Here is a 12209-nt window from a genome sequence, read left to right as displayed (position 1 = left end):
ATTGATGGTCCTTTTACCTCTCAAAGGTAAATGTATTCTAAACAGGGTATCCTTGTTAAACCAACAAAATTTTAATTTAGTGAAAAATCAAGAGTAGCAGAAAAATTTCAGGCAATATCAGGGATAGTGGTTTTGGTCAAGAAAGCCAGCATGTTAGACAGAGTGAGCCTAGAGTCTGCTTCTCATGGTTCTGCTTTCACTTTCTTCTTTTCTTTCACTCAGGAGCCTCATGCTTCTCTGAAAGCTCTACATCTTTCCCCAGAACCTCCCATGCTATCAAAAGTAGGAGATGTTGCATTGGTGCTAGATGACAGGAGATGGGAAAGAGGTGGCAACCATTTTTTACAGACAGGTATTTTCTAGATTAGAGGCTAAAGTTGATGCTTGAATGGGACATGCGCTTGAATTATTTTATCAATAGTAGTAAGGTAGAAGTGTTAAGAGCCCCCACGACCAACAGAATACTCTTTCTGGTGATTGTCTGAGATTAGGGGAACAGTGTTTGGCCAGAGGAGAGGGCGTAGCTGTCTGGATCAAATTCCAGGCCAATGATGCCTTCCCCAGAACACGGAAGATTTTCCTCAGTCTCCTATGGCCACTGGTGCTATCCCGAATCCTACTAGAAGATGAAGTTACTTTGTGAGTAATTGTGCTGCTATTTGCAACCAAGGAAGGGCACCATTTAGCTAGGTTATTTAGAGAAAAGGAAAGCTAATTAACAGTGTGCTGATAGGCATAAGAATGGCTATTATTATACTGTTGTCTCAGTACTAATCAAGATTGTCTCTTAAGAGAGGAACAGTTCTTTTAGATCTAGTGCTTTTCTAGGCCAAGTGTTTTCTCTTTCTGTTAATGTTCCCTGGGCTCCATCCCCGGGTATAGAACTTGGTACCTTTCTTAGAGGAGTTTGTGGTAGTATAGATAGAGTTTCGGTTGTATATGTGACAAATGTAGCCAAGACCCCACCAAAGGGGCCATTTTGAGAGCTCTGTTTTGTGCCAGAGCCTTGTCTTCCTTAATATAAATACTTTTGATTAGTTTGCTACGATTGAGTCACAGACATTTTATTGTAAAAATATTCTTATGTCTAGGAGAATGCTGGAGCTAGCTAGAGCCAGCTCATGAGCCATTTGCTGGTGATCATTTACATACTGGAAACCAGCAAATGCTCTAAATCAGGGTTTGATTTGTCATTTTGTTGATTGTCTAGACTTAAAAGAGTGATGGAGGCGATATTAATAATGAAGATTAAACTTGGAAGTAGGCTATGTTCACATTTCCACCTCCCACCCCAGAGAGCTGGACGTTAAACATTCTCAACACATCATTGCTTATATTCTTTCCATGTTAGCTGGCTGAGTTTCCTTTTAACTTACCATTTAAATGAAAATCAATTCAAATCCTCTTTATATCTAGAGCATCTTCAGTTTTTTTTCTAACATAACCTTTGCTGATATTTTTTTCCTATTCAGGCAGCTGTGTCAAGTTTTCAAGAAATGGCACCAAGGACAACATTCAGACCTGTCATTGGCGATTCTTCTGTAGATCCTAAAAAGTAATTTGACTTCTCTCTTTATTCTCTGTTGTATTTTAATGAGCAGGAAAACAAATATAGGGCAATGAATTCAGAATTATCAAGATTTGGTAAGAGCTGTGTGTGTGTGTGTGTGTGTGTGTATGTGTGTGTGTGTGTGTGTGTGTGTGTGTGTGTGTGTGTGTGTACTTTAAATTTATGGTAAAAAAAATCAATCTTCTGGGCAACTGGGTAGCTCAGTGGATAAAGAGTCAGGCCTGGAGATCTGAAATTCTGGGTTTAAATGTGGCCTGAGACATGTGCTAGCCATGTGACCCTGGGCAAGTCACTTAATTCCCATTACCTAGCCCTTATCACTCTTTTGCTTTGGAACCAATATTTAGTATCTATTCTAAGATAGAAGGTAAGAGTCAAAAAACAAAACAAACAACAACAAAAAAACAAATTGCTATCCTAAAAGAATTTGTTAGCAAAAGAAATGAATAAAATTTCTGCTTTTATCCTATGCCTTTTTACTGTTTTCTTTTGATTGGACAGGCAGTTTGGAGGAATTGATTAAACTAGAGTAATATCCTGAAATACATCTGAACCCTTTTGCAACACTAAGATTACTAACATCTTTGTTATAGACTGTTTGATGTGGCCTTTTGTTTTATGAAGTTGTTATGTTTTCAAGGCCAGGAACAATAATTTGTGTTATACTAGGATCCTACTATAATTTCAGTTTTGTACGACATACAACAAATTCAAGAGCTTTTCCTAATGTAGGGGAGTGGGTGTGGGTGTAGAGGGAGGGCATTAGCTACTAAACTATATGTATAACCTAAGTAAGTAATGTGTACCATAGACATGCAAGGAAAGAAAGTTTTTATGGTAAGTACTGGGGTTCAAAGACAGAGCTCCCATTCTAATCATGAGTGCTTTTAATTATTAAGGTGTAGCACAAAGTACTTTCTGAGTACTTAATAAGTTCCCTTGGCCCTTACGATATGTACCTTTCACAGCTTGAATAGAAGTTGCCCCCCATTTCCCTTCCCCACTTTCTTTTAGGAATAGGAGCTGAGAGTCAGACTTGGCTGTGCCCATAAACTAAACTGCTTACATTAAAGATTTTTAACTTCTGTAGAATCAGAGATGCATTTGAAGCCTATGGACCCTCTTGAAGCCTATGGACCCTTTCTCAGAATAATGTTTTTAAATGCATAAAATAAAAAACATAAAGTTACAAAGGAAACCCATTATGTTGAAATAAATGTGATTTTCTTCCTATCTAAGTTATGTGAACCCTCTGAAATCTATCCATGAATCTCCCAATTAAGGTCCCTATTCTGAGTAGAATCTACTCTTTTAGTCTTATGACTTCCTGGTGTATAAACTCTGTGTAGGGCAGAAGAAATCAGGCCAGAAGAGCTTTTCCCCCATGTGCACTCTCCACAAACACCATGACAGCCATACAGGGGACAGAAATTCAAGGCTGGCACCTGGTTCCAATGGCTTCCAGCTTCTGCACTTTCCCACATTTGTTCTGCTCTCATGCCAAAGCCATAGCAAGAAACACACTTGAAATAAGTCCTGCCTCTCCTCCTATACTTAACTTTCACAGCTTCCAGGCCAACTTTCAATCTCTGTCACAAAACCCAGTGCTCTCCTGCCTTCTTGGGAATTGTAATCTGCCCTTTTCCCACTACTCCCACATGCAGGAAGTAGAGAGATGAGGGACAATGGACAACTCGTACCTCCTGCTCCCACTGACTGGGCATCCTATTCTCCTGATATAAGGTCCTTTTAAAATAGCAGGGAATCAGCTGAAGGAGGGAAACTTTAAATAATGAAAGCTGGGGCACTAAGTGGCTCCCTGGCACCAGGCCTAAAGTTGAGAGGTCCTTAGTTCAAATATGGCCTCAGACACTTCCTACTGTTTCACCCTGGGCAAGTCACTTAATCCCAATTGCCTAGCCCTTACTGCTCCTCTGCCTTGGAAACAATAAATAATAATAAATAAGATAAAATAATGAGGCCAAAAGGTTTAGCTGAGTATACAATAAGTGAATCCATATGAATCTTGTTTTTGTTTTTTAGCTAAATATTTGAAATTATCTTTTTTCTTCCTCTGAAAGAATATGATTTGTTTTTACTTTGATCTGTTATCAGTTGGTTAACAAGCATTTATTCAGTATTTATAATGTGCCAGTCACTATATTAAGAGCTAAAGATTCAAAGAAAGGCCCTGCCTTCAAGGAACTCACAATTCCTTGCAAAAGACAATCTGTAAGTAATTATTTCCAAACAACAGATATTGGAAGTTATCCTAAAAGAATCTCATCTATAGTAAATCTTAAATTGCTGGAAGAATTTCTCAATTAAAAACATAACAGAAATGTACACAATGACTACCATAATATTAATCAAGTCAGTTTGGGGAGATGGTAACGTTCTGCACTAACCTTTAATATTAATACCAAACTGTTAAAGGCAAGGGACGTGGCCCTCCTAGCTGTTAACAACAGATAAACTGTTTTGTGGGGAAAGTATATTTTGTAGAGGGTATTTCTTTGGTGTTTTAAGGAAGTATCTGCTGTGTCAAAACAAATAGTATTAATACACTTCACAAAAACCAATAAAATTTAGGTAAATTACGTGTGTATATGCATATATATTTACATATATATGTATATAGTGTGTATATGTATATATATATAAAGAAAAAGATTTTTATTTCTGTGCTCTTCTCTCCCCACCTTTGCCCAACAGTGTTAAGAGCATAGTTTTCTGCTCTGGCAAACACTTCTATGCTCTCATGAAACAAAGAGAAAATTTGGGAGAGAAGAAAGACAACTGTGCTATCATCCGAATAGAAGAACTCTGCCCTTTCCCACTGGAAGCCTTACAGCAAGAGTTGAACAAATACAAAAATGCCAAAGGTAAAGGATCTTGGGAGCAGATTTGCAGGAAGAGCTACCTGACTTCAAGTTACTTTCTTTGCCCTATCTGCCACTTAGTGCCCCCTTATTTTGGGGTTAAAATGAAGATTAATCTCTCTAGGATGTCTCCCATGTATTTCCTGGATGACTAGATTCCAAAGATGACAGAAAAAACTTTCTATTTGCCACTTAAATTCTATTTGCCAGTGCTATCATGGAGATTTTAAGCATAGTAACATCCCACCTATCCTGAAAACTTGCTTTTTTTTAAAAAAATTAAAAAATGTGTTTATTTTTAAAGTATTTTTCCATGGATACAAGATTCATGTTCTCTCCTCCCCTCTTCCCCCCCCCCCAAGCTGACAAGCAATTCCACTGGATTGTACATGTATTATCACTCACAACCTATTTCCATATTATTCATTTTTGTAATAAAGTGATCTTTTAAAACCAAAACTCCAAATCACATATATAAACAAGTGATAAATCCTATATTTTTCTTCTTTGGAAAACTTACTTTTTTGAAATACTAAGCTTAGATTATGGCTACACCTCTCCTATATTTGTGACATGGTGGCAGTAGACTTAAAACATAATAACACTTTGCCTCTAACACACACCCTCCAGTGGCTGTTCCAGATCTTCCATTTTTTCCTCAGGCCTCCCACACCATCCTCCTTCCCACTCCCTTTCAGCAGAGATCTTTATCTCCTACTTTACTAAGAAAAAGATCCTCTTTGCCACAAATGCCCTCTTTTTTACCTAGCCTCTTTCACAAAACTCCATTACATTGTTCAGAATTCTCTTCTTTGCTATATACAGTCTCTGATGACCCTTCTCCTTGCCAAGGCCAACCTCCCCACTTTAAATCGCCTCCTTTCTTATCATTTCCAGGAGGTTGCCCTTTTGCTACTCTCCTTTTCCCTTCACTTTCAATATTTTCTTATCTCCTGGATCCTTCTGTGCTGCCTGCAAACCATACCCACATTGCTCTGACCCATTAAAAAAGTGGCACTACTACTCCTTCAGACTATCGCCTTTTTTTCCCTTTTTTGGTCTGGACTTGACATGTAATTGTATATGCAACTGCCAATGAAGGAACTCCTTCTATCAGCACACTAGCTCTTTTGCAGCTTTTGTTCATAAAACATTGTGCCGTATTCTAAGAGGTTAAATGACTTGTTTAGACTCACACTGCCAATCTGTTCCAGAGAGGCAGTACTTGAATACAAGTGTTCCTGACTCTAAGACTGCCCCCCTATCCATGATGCCACTCTGTCTGAAAATCTACAAAATGTTAGCCTATGTCTCTTCTTTCTCTTATACCCTCAATTCTCTAGAAAAAGTCATCAAAGTCCTGTATTCTGCAGGATCTGCCGGCAGCATTTTACTCTACCGATCTCTTCCTCTTGGGTACTTTTCTCCCTCAGCTTCCATGGCACTGCTCTCACCTGTCTGTCATCCTCCCTGTCTGAACCCTCCTGCTCATTTTCCTTTTCTGTGTCATCCCTCTCATACCATGGGCATCCTTCCAAGGCTTTTCATGGGCCTCCTTCTTGACTTTTTCACTCTTTTGGTAATCATTAACTTCTACAGCTTCAATTATTCTCTCTACTGAGATGATCCCCACATCTGTATAGCCAGCCTTCATTGCATTCCTGAAATCTAATCCTCATTGACATCTTTAGCCAGATTTCTTAAAGGCATCTCAAAGTCAATGTGTCCAAAACTCATTTTCTTACTTAAACCTTCCCTCCTTCCAAACACCCCTATTTTTGTTGAGGGCCCAACCGTCCTACATAGTGTAACAGATCATTTAAGAGAGGGGCCAGTAGTCTTTCATAGCCCCTAAGGACATCACTCTTTCTTACAATGATGTTTGTAATGGAGACCAAGTTAGCAAAAGATGAACAAATGATGTCCAGTACATTCCCTTTAAGAAGGTGTATACTTTAAGAAGTAAATAATACATTTTACATAGGTTTCCACTAAAAAATTATTAAAATAAGCATTGATGATTAAATGGATACTCAATTACCTGAGAAACATGTCAAGAAAAAACTTGGGGGGCAGCTAGGTGGCTCAGTGGATTGAGAGCCAGGCCCAGAGATGGGAGGTCCTGGGTTCAAATTTGGTTGCAGACACTTTCTAACTGTGTGACCTTGGGCAAGTCACTTAACTCCCATTGCCTAGCCTTTACCACTCTTCTGTCTTCGAACTAATACACAGTATTGAAAAAAAAAAAGAAAAGAAAAAGAAAAGGTTTGGTAGCTCTAGTTGACAGAGGGGCTAAGGTTAACTCTTCAGGACAAACCATACCATATCATTTTGGAAAGGGATGCATATTTGTATACATGGTGAGTTGATGAGAAGTTCTTTCCATTGCAGATTTTATTTGGAGCCAAGAAGAGCCACAGAATATGGGTCCCTGGTTTTTTATCTCCCCAAGATTTGAAAAACAGCTGGCCTGCAAGGTAAGACTTTTAAATTTTATTTTATTTTGCTTTGCATTTTTATCTAGAAAGAAACTTAATCCTTACTTGCTGTTTAACTCTATTTCTTAATGTGCATATTCACACTTTCAAAGAAGCAACATAGTATTATAGATAGCTGACCTTGAAGTCAAGAAGACCTGGCTTTAAATCGTACCCCTAACCCCTCCTGGTTATGTGTGGCCCTAGACAAAGTACTTAATCTTTCCTTGCTGCTGGCAGCTTTCTAAAGGTGCAGAACAGAGGCCAGTCTGTACTGGTACTGGGAGTTTCCTCCTTAGAAATTCCCTCATAGGATCTGAGCCTCCAAAAAAAAAAATTCACACAAACTAATCATTCTTTCAGAAGAGAGGAGTACAGTCATTTATCAAGCTATATGTGTGTGTATAAAAGCAGCATGTCCCTCACACCTTGTCTCTTCTGCTTCTATTATTTGATTGCTCAGGATTTCTTGACCCAGAAATAGGGTTCCTGAGCATTCTAAGAGCAAAGTGTTCTAGGTGACCTGAATGATAGAAGATGTGTTATAAACTGTGCTTAACTTCTCTGGGTTTTTACAGCAGAGAGATTGGGAGATCAGCATTTTCTCCTCCAGGGTTGTCTTTAAGGCTGGCACATATGACCAAACTACAGCAAGTATATTCTACATGAGGGAAATTAGAAATCTCCAAATTGTGCTTTTCAACCTGTTCTGATTATACATTGTTAAAAGGTTTCTAGCCTGGTTAGTGCAATTAGCACACGTGTTTTTAAGTATGGTGTGAAATTTAAGGGGAACCAAACTTGAACCAGATTCAAAACAGTTCTTTGTCAGCAGCTAAAGTCAAAATAGAAAGCCTTCTCTAAACAACTAAAAACAACTAATAATTAACATTGCCAACTTAAAAATTCACACCACATAAAATTAACCTTGAAACAGCTTATCTATAATCTATTCTTTAGCCATGATCCATATTTGAGTCTGCTATAATTTAAGTAAAATATGTCACATGTATGTATATATGTGTGTGCATATAAGTATGTATATATATGTGTGTATATATAAATAACACTAAAATATGATATTCCCCCATTCTCATCACAGCTCCGTTTGGTGAGCCGACCTCCTTTACCAGTACCAGCTGTAGGAATTGGAACCATACACCAGCAGCAACAGGAAGAGATCCTCACCAAGACCTTTGCTTGAGGTCTCTCTCTGAAGAAATGCCAGCAGAAACTATCTTAAAAAGAAAGGCCTCTGTATCTAATTTAATTAGAACTCCCAGGCTGTTATTTTCCAAGAAGTGGGACCTTCCAAGGACAGCTAATTGCCAATAGAGGAAACAGGCTGGAGAAGCTTACATATGAACTTTTTCTGAATATTTAATTTGTTTACAGTTGTTATACTATTTGGCCAGGGCTATGCTGTGGAAGCAAGGTATAGAATTGAGGCAGTTTTCCAGATTGTTTCCTGACTACTTTTACTCTAGTATTCTGGGTATGAATGCACAAAGGATCTGTGATTTCATCAGTATTTCTAATCTGAAAACTTTTTCCACCAACAGAGGCCTTAACAGATTAAATCTGTGACTTACCAGAAAAGTCAAAGGGAGTTATTTGAGATATATAGGGTGTCTCCAAAGGCTCAGTGCAGTTTGAAGCTTTAATGCCTTAAACTATTAAGCTTTAATAGCTTACAACTGTGCTGAGACTTTCTGAGATGCCTTGTTTAGTTTCTCACATACTGGCTGATGCTGATCGGGACTACAGCCAATAAGTTTGAGAGACAGCATTTGAACTCCTGTCTTCCTGACTGCAAGACCAGCACTCGATCCTCTGCCAAGCTGCCTTTACATTTTTCTAGATTTTACAAATGAAATGTTTTCATGTGTGAGTTACAGTTTGTATCATCTCAGTTCTCCTTGTTACATTAAGCCTACCCTAGTTGCATTGGTTTTTGCCTTTCTTCCTTCCCACAATTCTTCTGACTACTAAAAATTTTGGATTCCAGGATGTATTAGAATCTGGGATGCTTTCTATTAAAGCTATTTTTAAAAATGTTTCACCAAGTGCTTTAAGATTGCTAGGTCATTCCTAATGTATGTTCTTAAAAGATTAGGGTGCTTCACTCGTCCAGTCTTTAATGAAAGGGTTTGTGATCTGTAAGCTACAGTGATGTTGCTTTTCAGTTAGGTGAGATTTGGGTGCTTCTTGGAAAATGACCTAGAGCCTCTTATCTGAGAATCCTTTCTTTCTTTCAAATTGCCTTTATAAACAGTCATTATAGTTTTTGGAGAACTACTAAGAGTTTAGTATTCTGGCTCTTCCCTTTAGGAGCCATTCATGAGGGAATGGTGGCTATTTGGGGGTATATGAGAAGCACTATCTTCTCTGACACAGGAAACTTCCCGATCCAAGATTCTCAGGGACTATTAGAGGTCACTGTCCCCATGGAAGAGTTCTGAAATGATATCTTGTATTAGAGGCTTAACTAAGTAGGTTTGGGCCAGTGTAGCTCAACCAGTTACAAACCCATTTTATAACAGGAAGTTTCCACCATGCCTGAGTATCTGCACCTTCACTGTTGTCATCCCCAAGGGTAAGCCAGAGGTAATGGAAAGATGAAAAAGACCTATCTGTGCTTCCCCTCCACACACACACACACACACACTTTTTATTGCATATAAGTGAATTTGCTTATCAGCTTCTCCTGCTTTGGCAACTGGTTTATCACTAACTGTTTTTTGCAGCATACAGTGGCAATAAGCATGTGTGCTGATCTAAGTATTATATACAATAGTAACATTAAGTTTCCTTTTATTCATTTACTCCTTAATGTTCCATCTCTGTGAAAAGAAAGAACTGTGCCAGGCATAAATTGCTAAAATTTCAAAGGTCAGTCAGTGTAAGGTGAGACTTGTTATTACTGAGTTCCAATTTTAACTGGAGAAAATTAAAGTTGTAACACAGTCTAATCTTTTCAAACCTCTGCAGTTTTTTGAGCAACAGGGAATCCTGGAAATCAAAGAATAATATAGCTTATTTAAACTATGAACATGACCAAATCAAGCCACCTTCTTAAGCCTCTTTTCCAAATTTTGATTTTACAAATTAATAATTTCCTCCTCTTCATTTTACTCCTCCATAATTTTTACTGTGAAAGATAACAACTCATTTTTTTCTTTTGTCATCTTGATATTGCTCACTTCCAATTATGTGTTGGATGTGCATGCAGGAAAGAAATGTCCAAAGAGTTTCAAATAAAATGTTTCTGGTTAATTAACATTTATTTTATTTTCTTCATAGATATGGGAAGACTTTTAAATAAATTCAAAAATACTTAAAATAATCTATCTTGCTCATTCCCAATCTCACAGGTATTCATGTATGTGTTGAAAGAAAATCCAAATTTGCCCAGAAAGTATTAAGATTGGTTACATCTAGCCTCTGGGGTTTTGGGGAAAACATAAAGAACTGTTTGACTTGCAGAATTTAATAAAGCTGTTTACCAAAACTGTTATGTTCGGCAAATGAAAAAAAGTGTGAGTTCACAACTATGAAAATACTTAGATATGAATAAAATCACATCTTTTACTTAAGATACTGGTATTATTTTTGATTATTTGTCACAAGGATACCTAAAACCTGTAAAGGCTCATTACATTTTTTCTAATTACATGACACAACAATTTTTATTTTAAAAAAATTTTGAGTTCTAAATTCTCTCCAGGCCTCTTCCCCTACCTCTTCATTGAGAAGCAATGCAATTTGATATAGATCATACATGTGCAGTCATGCAAAACATAATTCCAAATTAGCCGAATTGTAAATGAAAACAGATTAAAAAACAAACAAACAAGAAAAATAAAGTTTAAAAAAGTATGCTTCAGTCTGCATTCAGACTCCAGTTCTTTCTCTGGAGGTAGATAACAATATCAGTACTTTTGTAAGGGCTTTTAAAGAATTTTTAAAATAATGTGCACAATTACCTGCTAATTATTCCCTAAGCTGTCTGCTTTCTGAGTAGCTTTTCACAAATCCAGTTTTCTTAATGTGAGGAACTACCAATTTTTATCATAATATTTTAACTGCTTTTCTATCTTCTCTTTGCTCTCTGATCTAGCTCTCAATTACACAGGAGTACTTTCTTTTCCAAAGTACCTTGTACTTGATAATCAAATTAAATCTTTTTTTAAAATCTAAATGTGTGTTACTGCTATTGACAATGACATCATTTTAGGTTTTTAGCCCATTTCTAGAAATATTTTCAGTGATAGTATTTGTACCAATTGGAAATTTAACAATCTTGTAATTCCCTTCTCAAGGATGGAATATTTCAGAGGCATAGGTAAGTATGCCTTTAGTTAACTAGATATCTAGCTGGGGATCTTCTCAGTAACTTCATAAAGCTATTTCAAGCTATCAGCTAGTATTATCATTAAACATCTATTCTGTTCCAAGTGTTGTGCTTGGTATTCCTAAATGTAATGAGGGAATAATGCTAGGATGCCTATTTTACTTGCAGGAAACATTCAGTCCTAGGACAAGTTTTCTTACACTTTTTTCAGTGTTTGTAAGTATTGTTTCAGTAGAAAGTAACATTATTCAGTTGGTTTGCTGAAGACAAACCCTAACATTTTGTTATTGGTGATTGGTGATTCACAAAGAGAATTTAGTGTTTCAGAATCTGGCTGCAGCTTTGAGCTGAGGCCCCTTTCCTATAGAGTATAATTGAGGAAAAAGTATATCATATGTTTTTATCACTCTTGAAGCCCTTTCCACTATTTTGTTGCAGTCTCTGCTAGCTGTCTCTCATCAAAGTAACAGAATTCAGGTTGGGATCACCAGCAAAGAAAAAAAGAGTAGGCTTTTCACAGGAACCTGAAGCTGTGGCCTTACTTCTGCAGTCATAGTCTGGGAGCAATGCTGTCTGAGGAGAAGGCTCTCCTTTTTCTCCCAGAACCTGGTCTGATTAATGCATCACACATGTATGTATCTTTTGTGTGCATAGCCCAGAAGAGTCCTAAATCAAATACCTAGATCAAATTCAGCCTTAGATAAATCAGTAGGCAATTGACCTCAGACAAATCAATTAACTCCTCTGACCCTTCAGTTTCCTTACAAAGATAATTGCACTTGTCTCACAGAATTGTTAGGAAGATAAAATGAGATCATGTATATAAAGTACTTTTGTAACCCTTAAATCCCCATGTAAATGTGAGCTATTATTAATAAAATTTTTAGAGGACAATTGATCTCTCCCCTCATGGATCATATTATAGT

At 37.3% G+C, this 12209-nt stretch overlaps 1 protein-coding gene across 1 annotated transcript in view; it reads left to right on the top strand.

The window, feature by feature from the left end:
• The window catches only part of DHTKD1 (dehydrogenase E1 and transketolase domain containing 1), a 65361-nt gene extending 54836 nt beyond the window's left edge, over positions 1 to 10525 (top strand). Inside the window, exons 14-17 of the mRNA XM_044677576.1 lie at positions 1473 to 1555; positions 4286 to 4455; positions 6844 to 6929; positions 8032 to 10525. Of these exons, the coding sequence (XP_044533511.1) occupies positions 1473 to 1555; positions 4286 to 4455; positions 6844 to 6929; positions 8032 to 8133 (441 nt within the window). The 3' untranslated portion in view covers positions 8134 to 10525. The remainder of the gene's footprint in view (positions 1 to 1472; positions 1556 to 4285; positions 4456 to 6843; positions 6930 to 8031) is intronic.
• The last annotated feature ends 1684 nt before the right edge of the window (positions 10526 to 12209 follow it).

The sequence above is a fragment of the Gracilinanus agilis genome, chromosome 5, assembly GCF_016433145.1.
Source record: "Gracilinanus agilis isolate LMUSP501 chromosome 5, AgileGrace, whole genome shotgun sequence".
NCBI classification, from domain to species: Eukaryota; Metazoa; Chordata; class Mammalia; order Didelphimorphia; family Didelphidae; genus Gracilinanus; species Gracilinanus agilis.
Note: the sequence above shows the minus strand (reverse complement) of the source record. Positions and strands in the feature narration are given on the sequence as shown.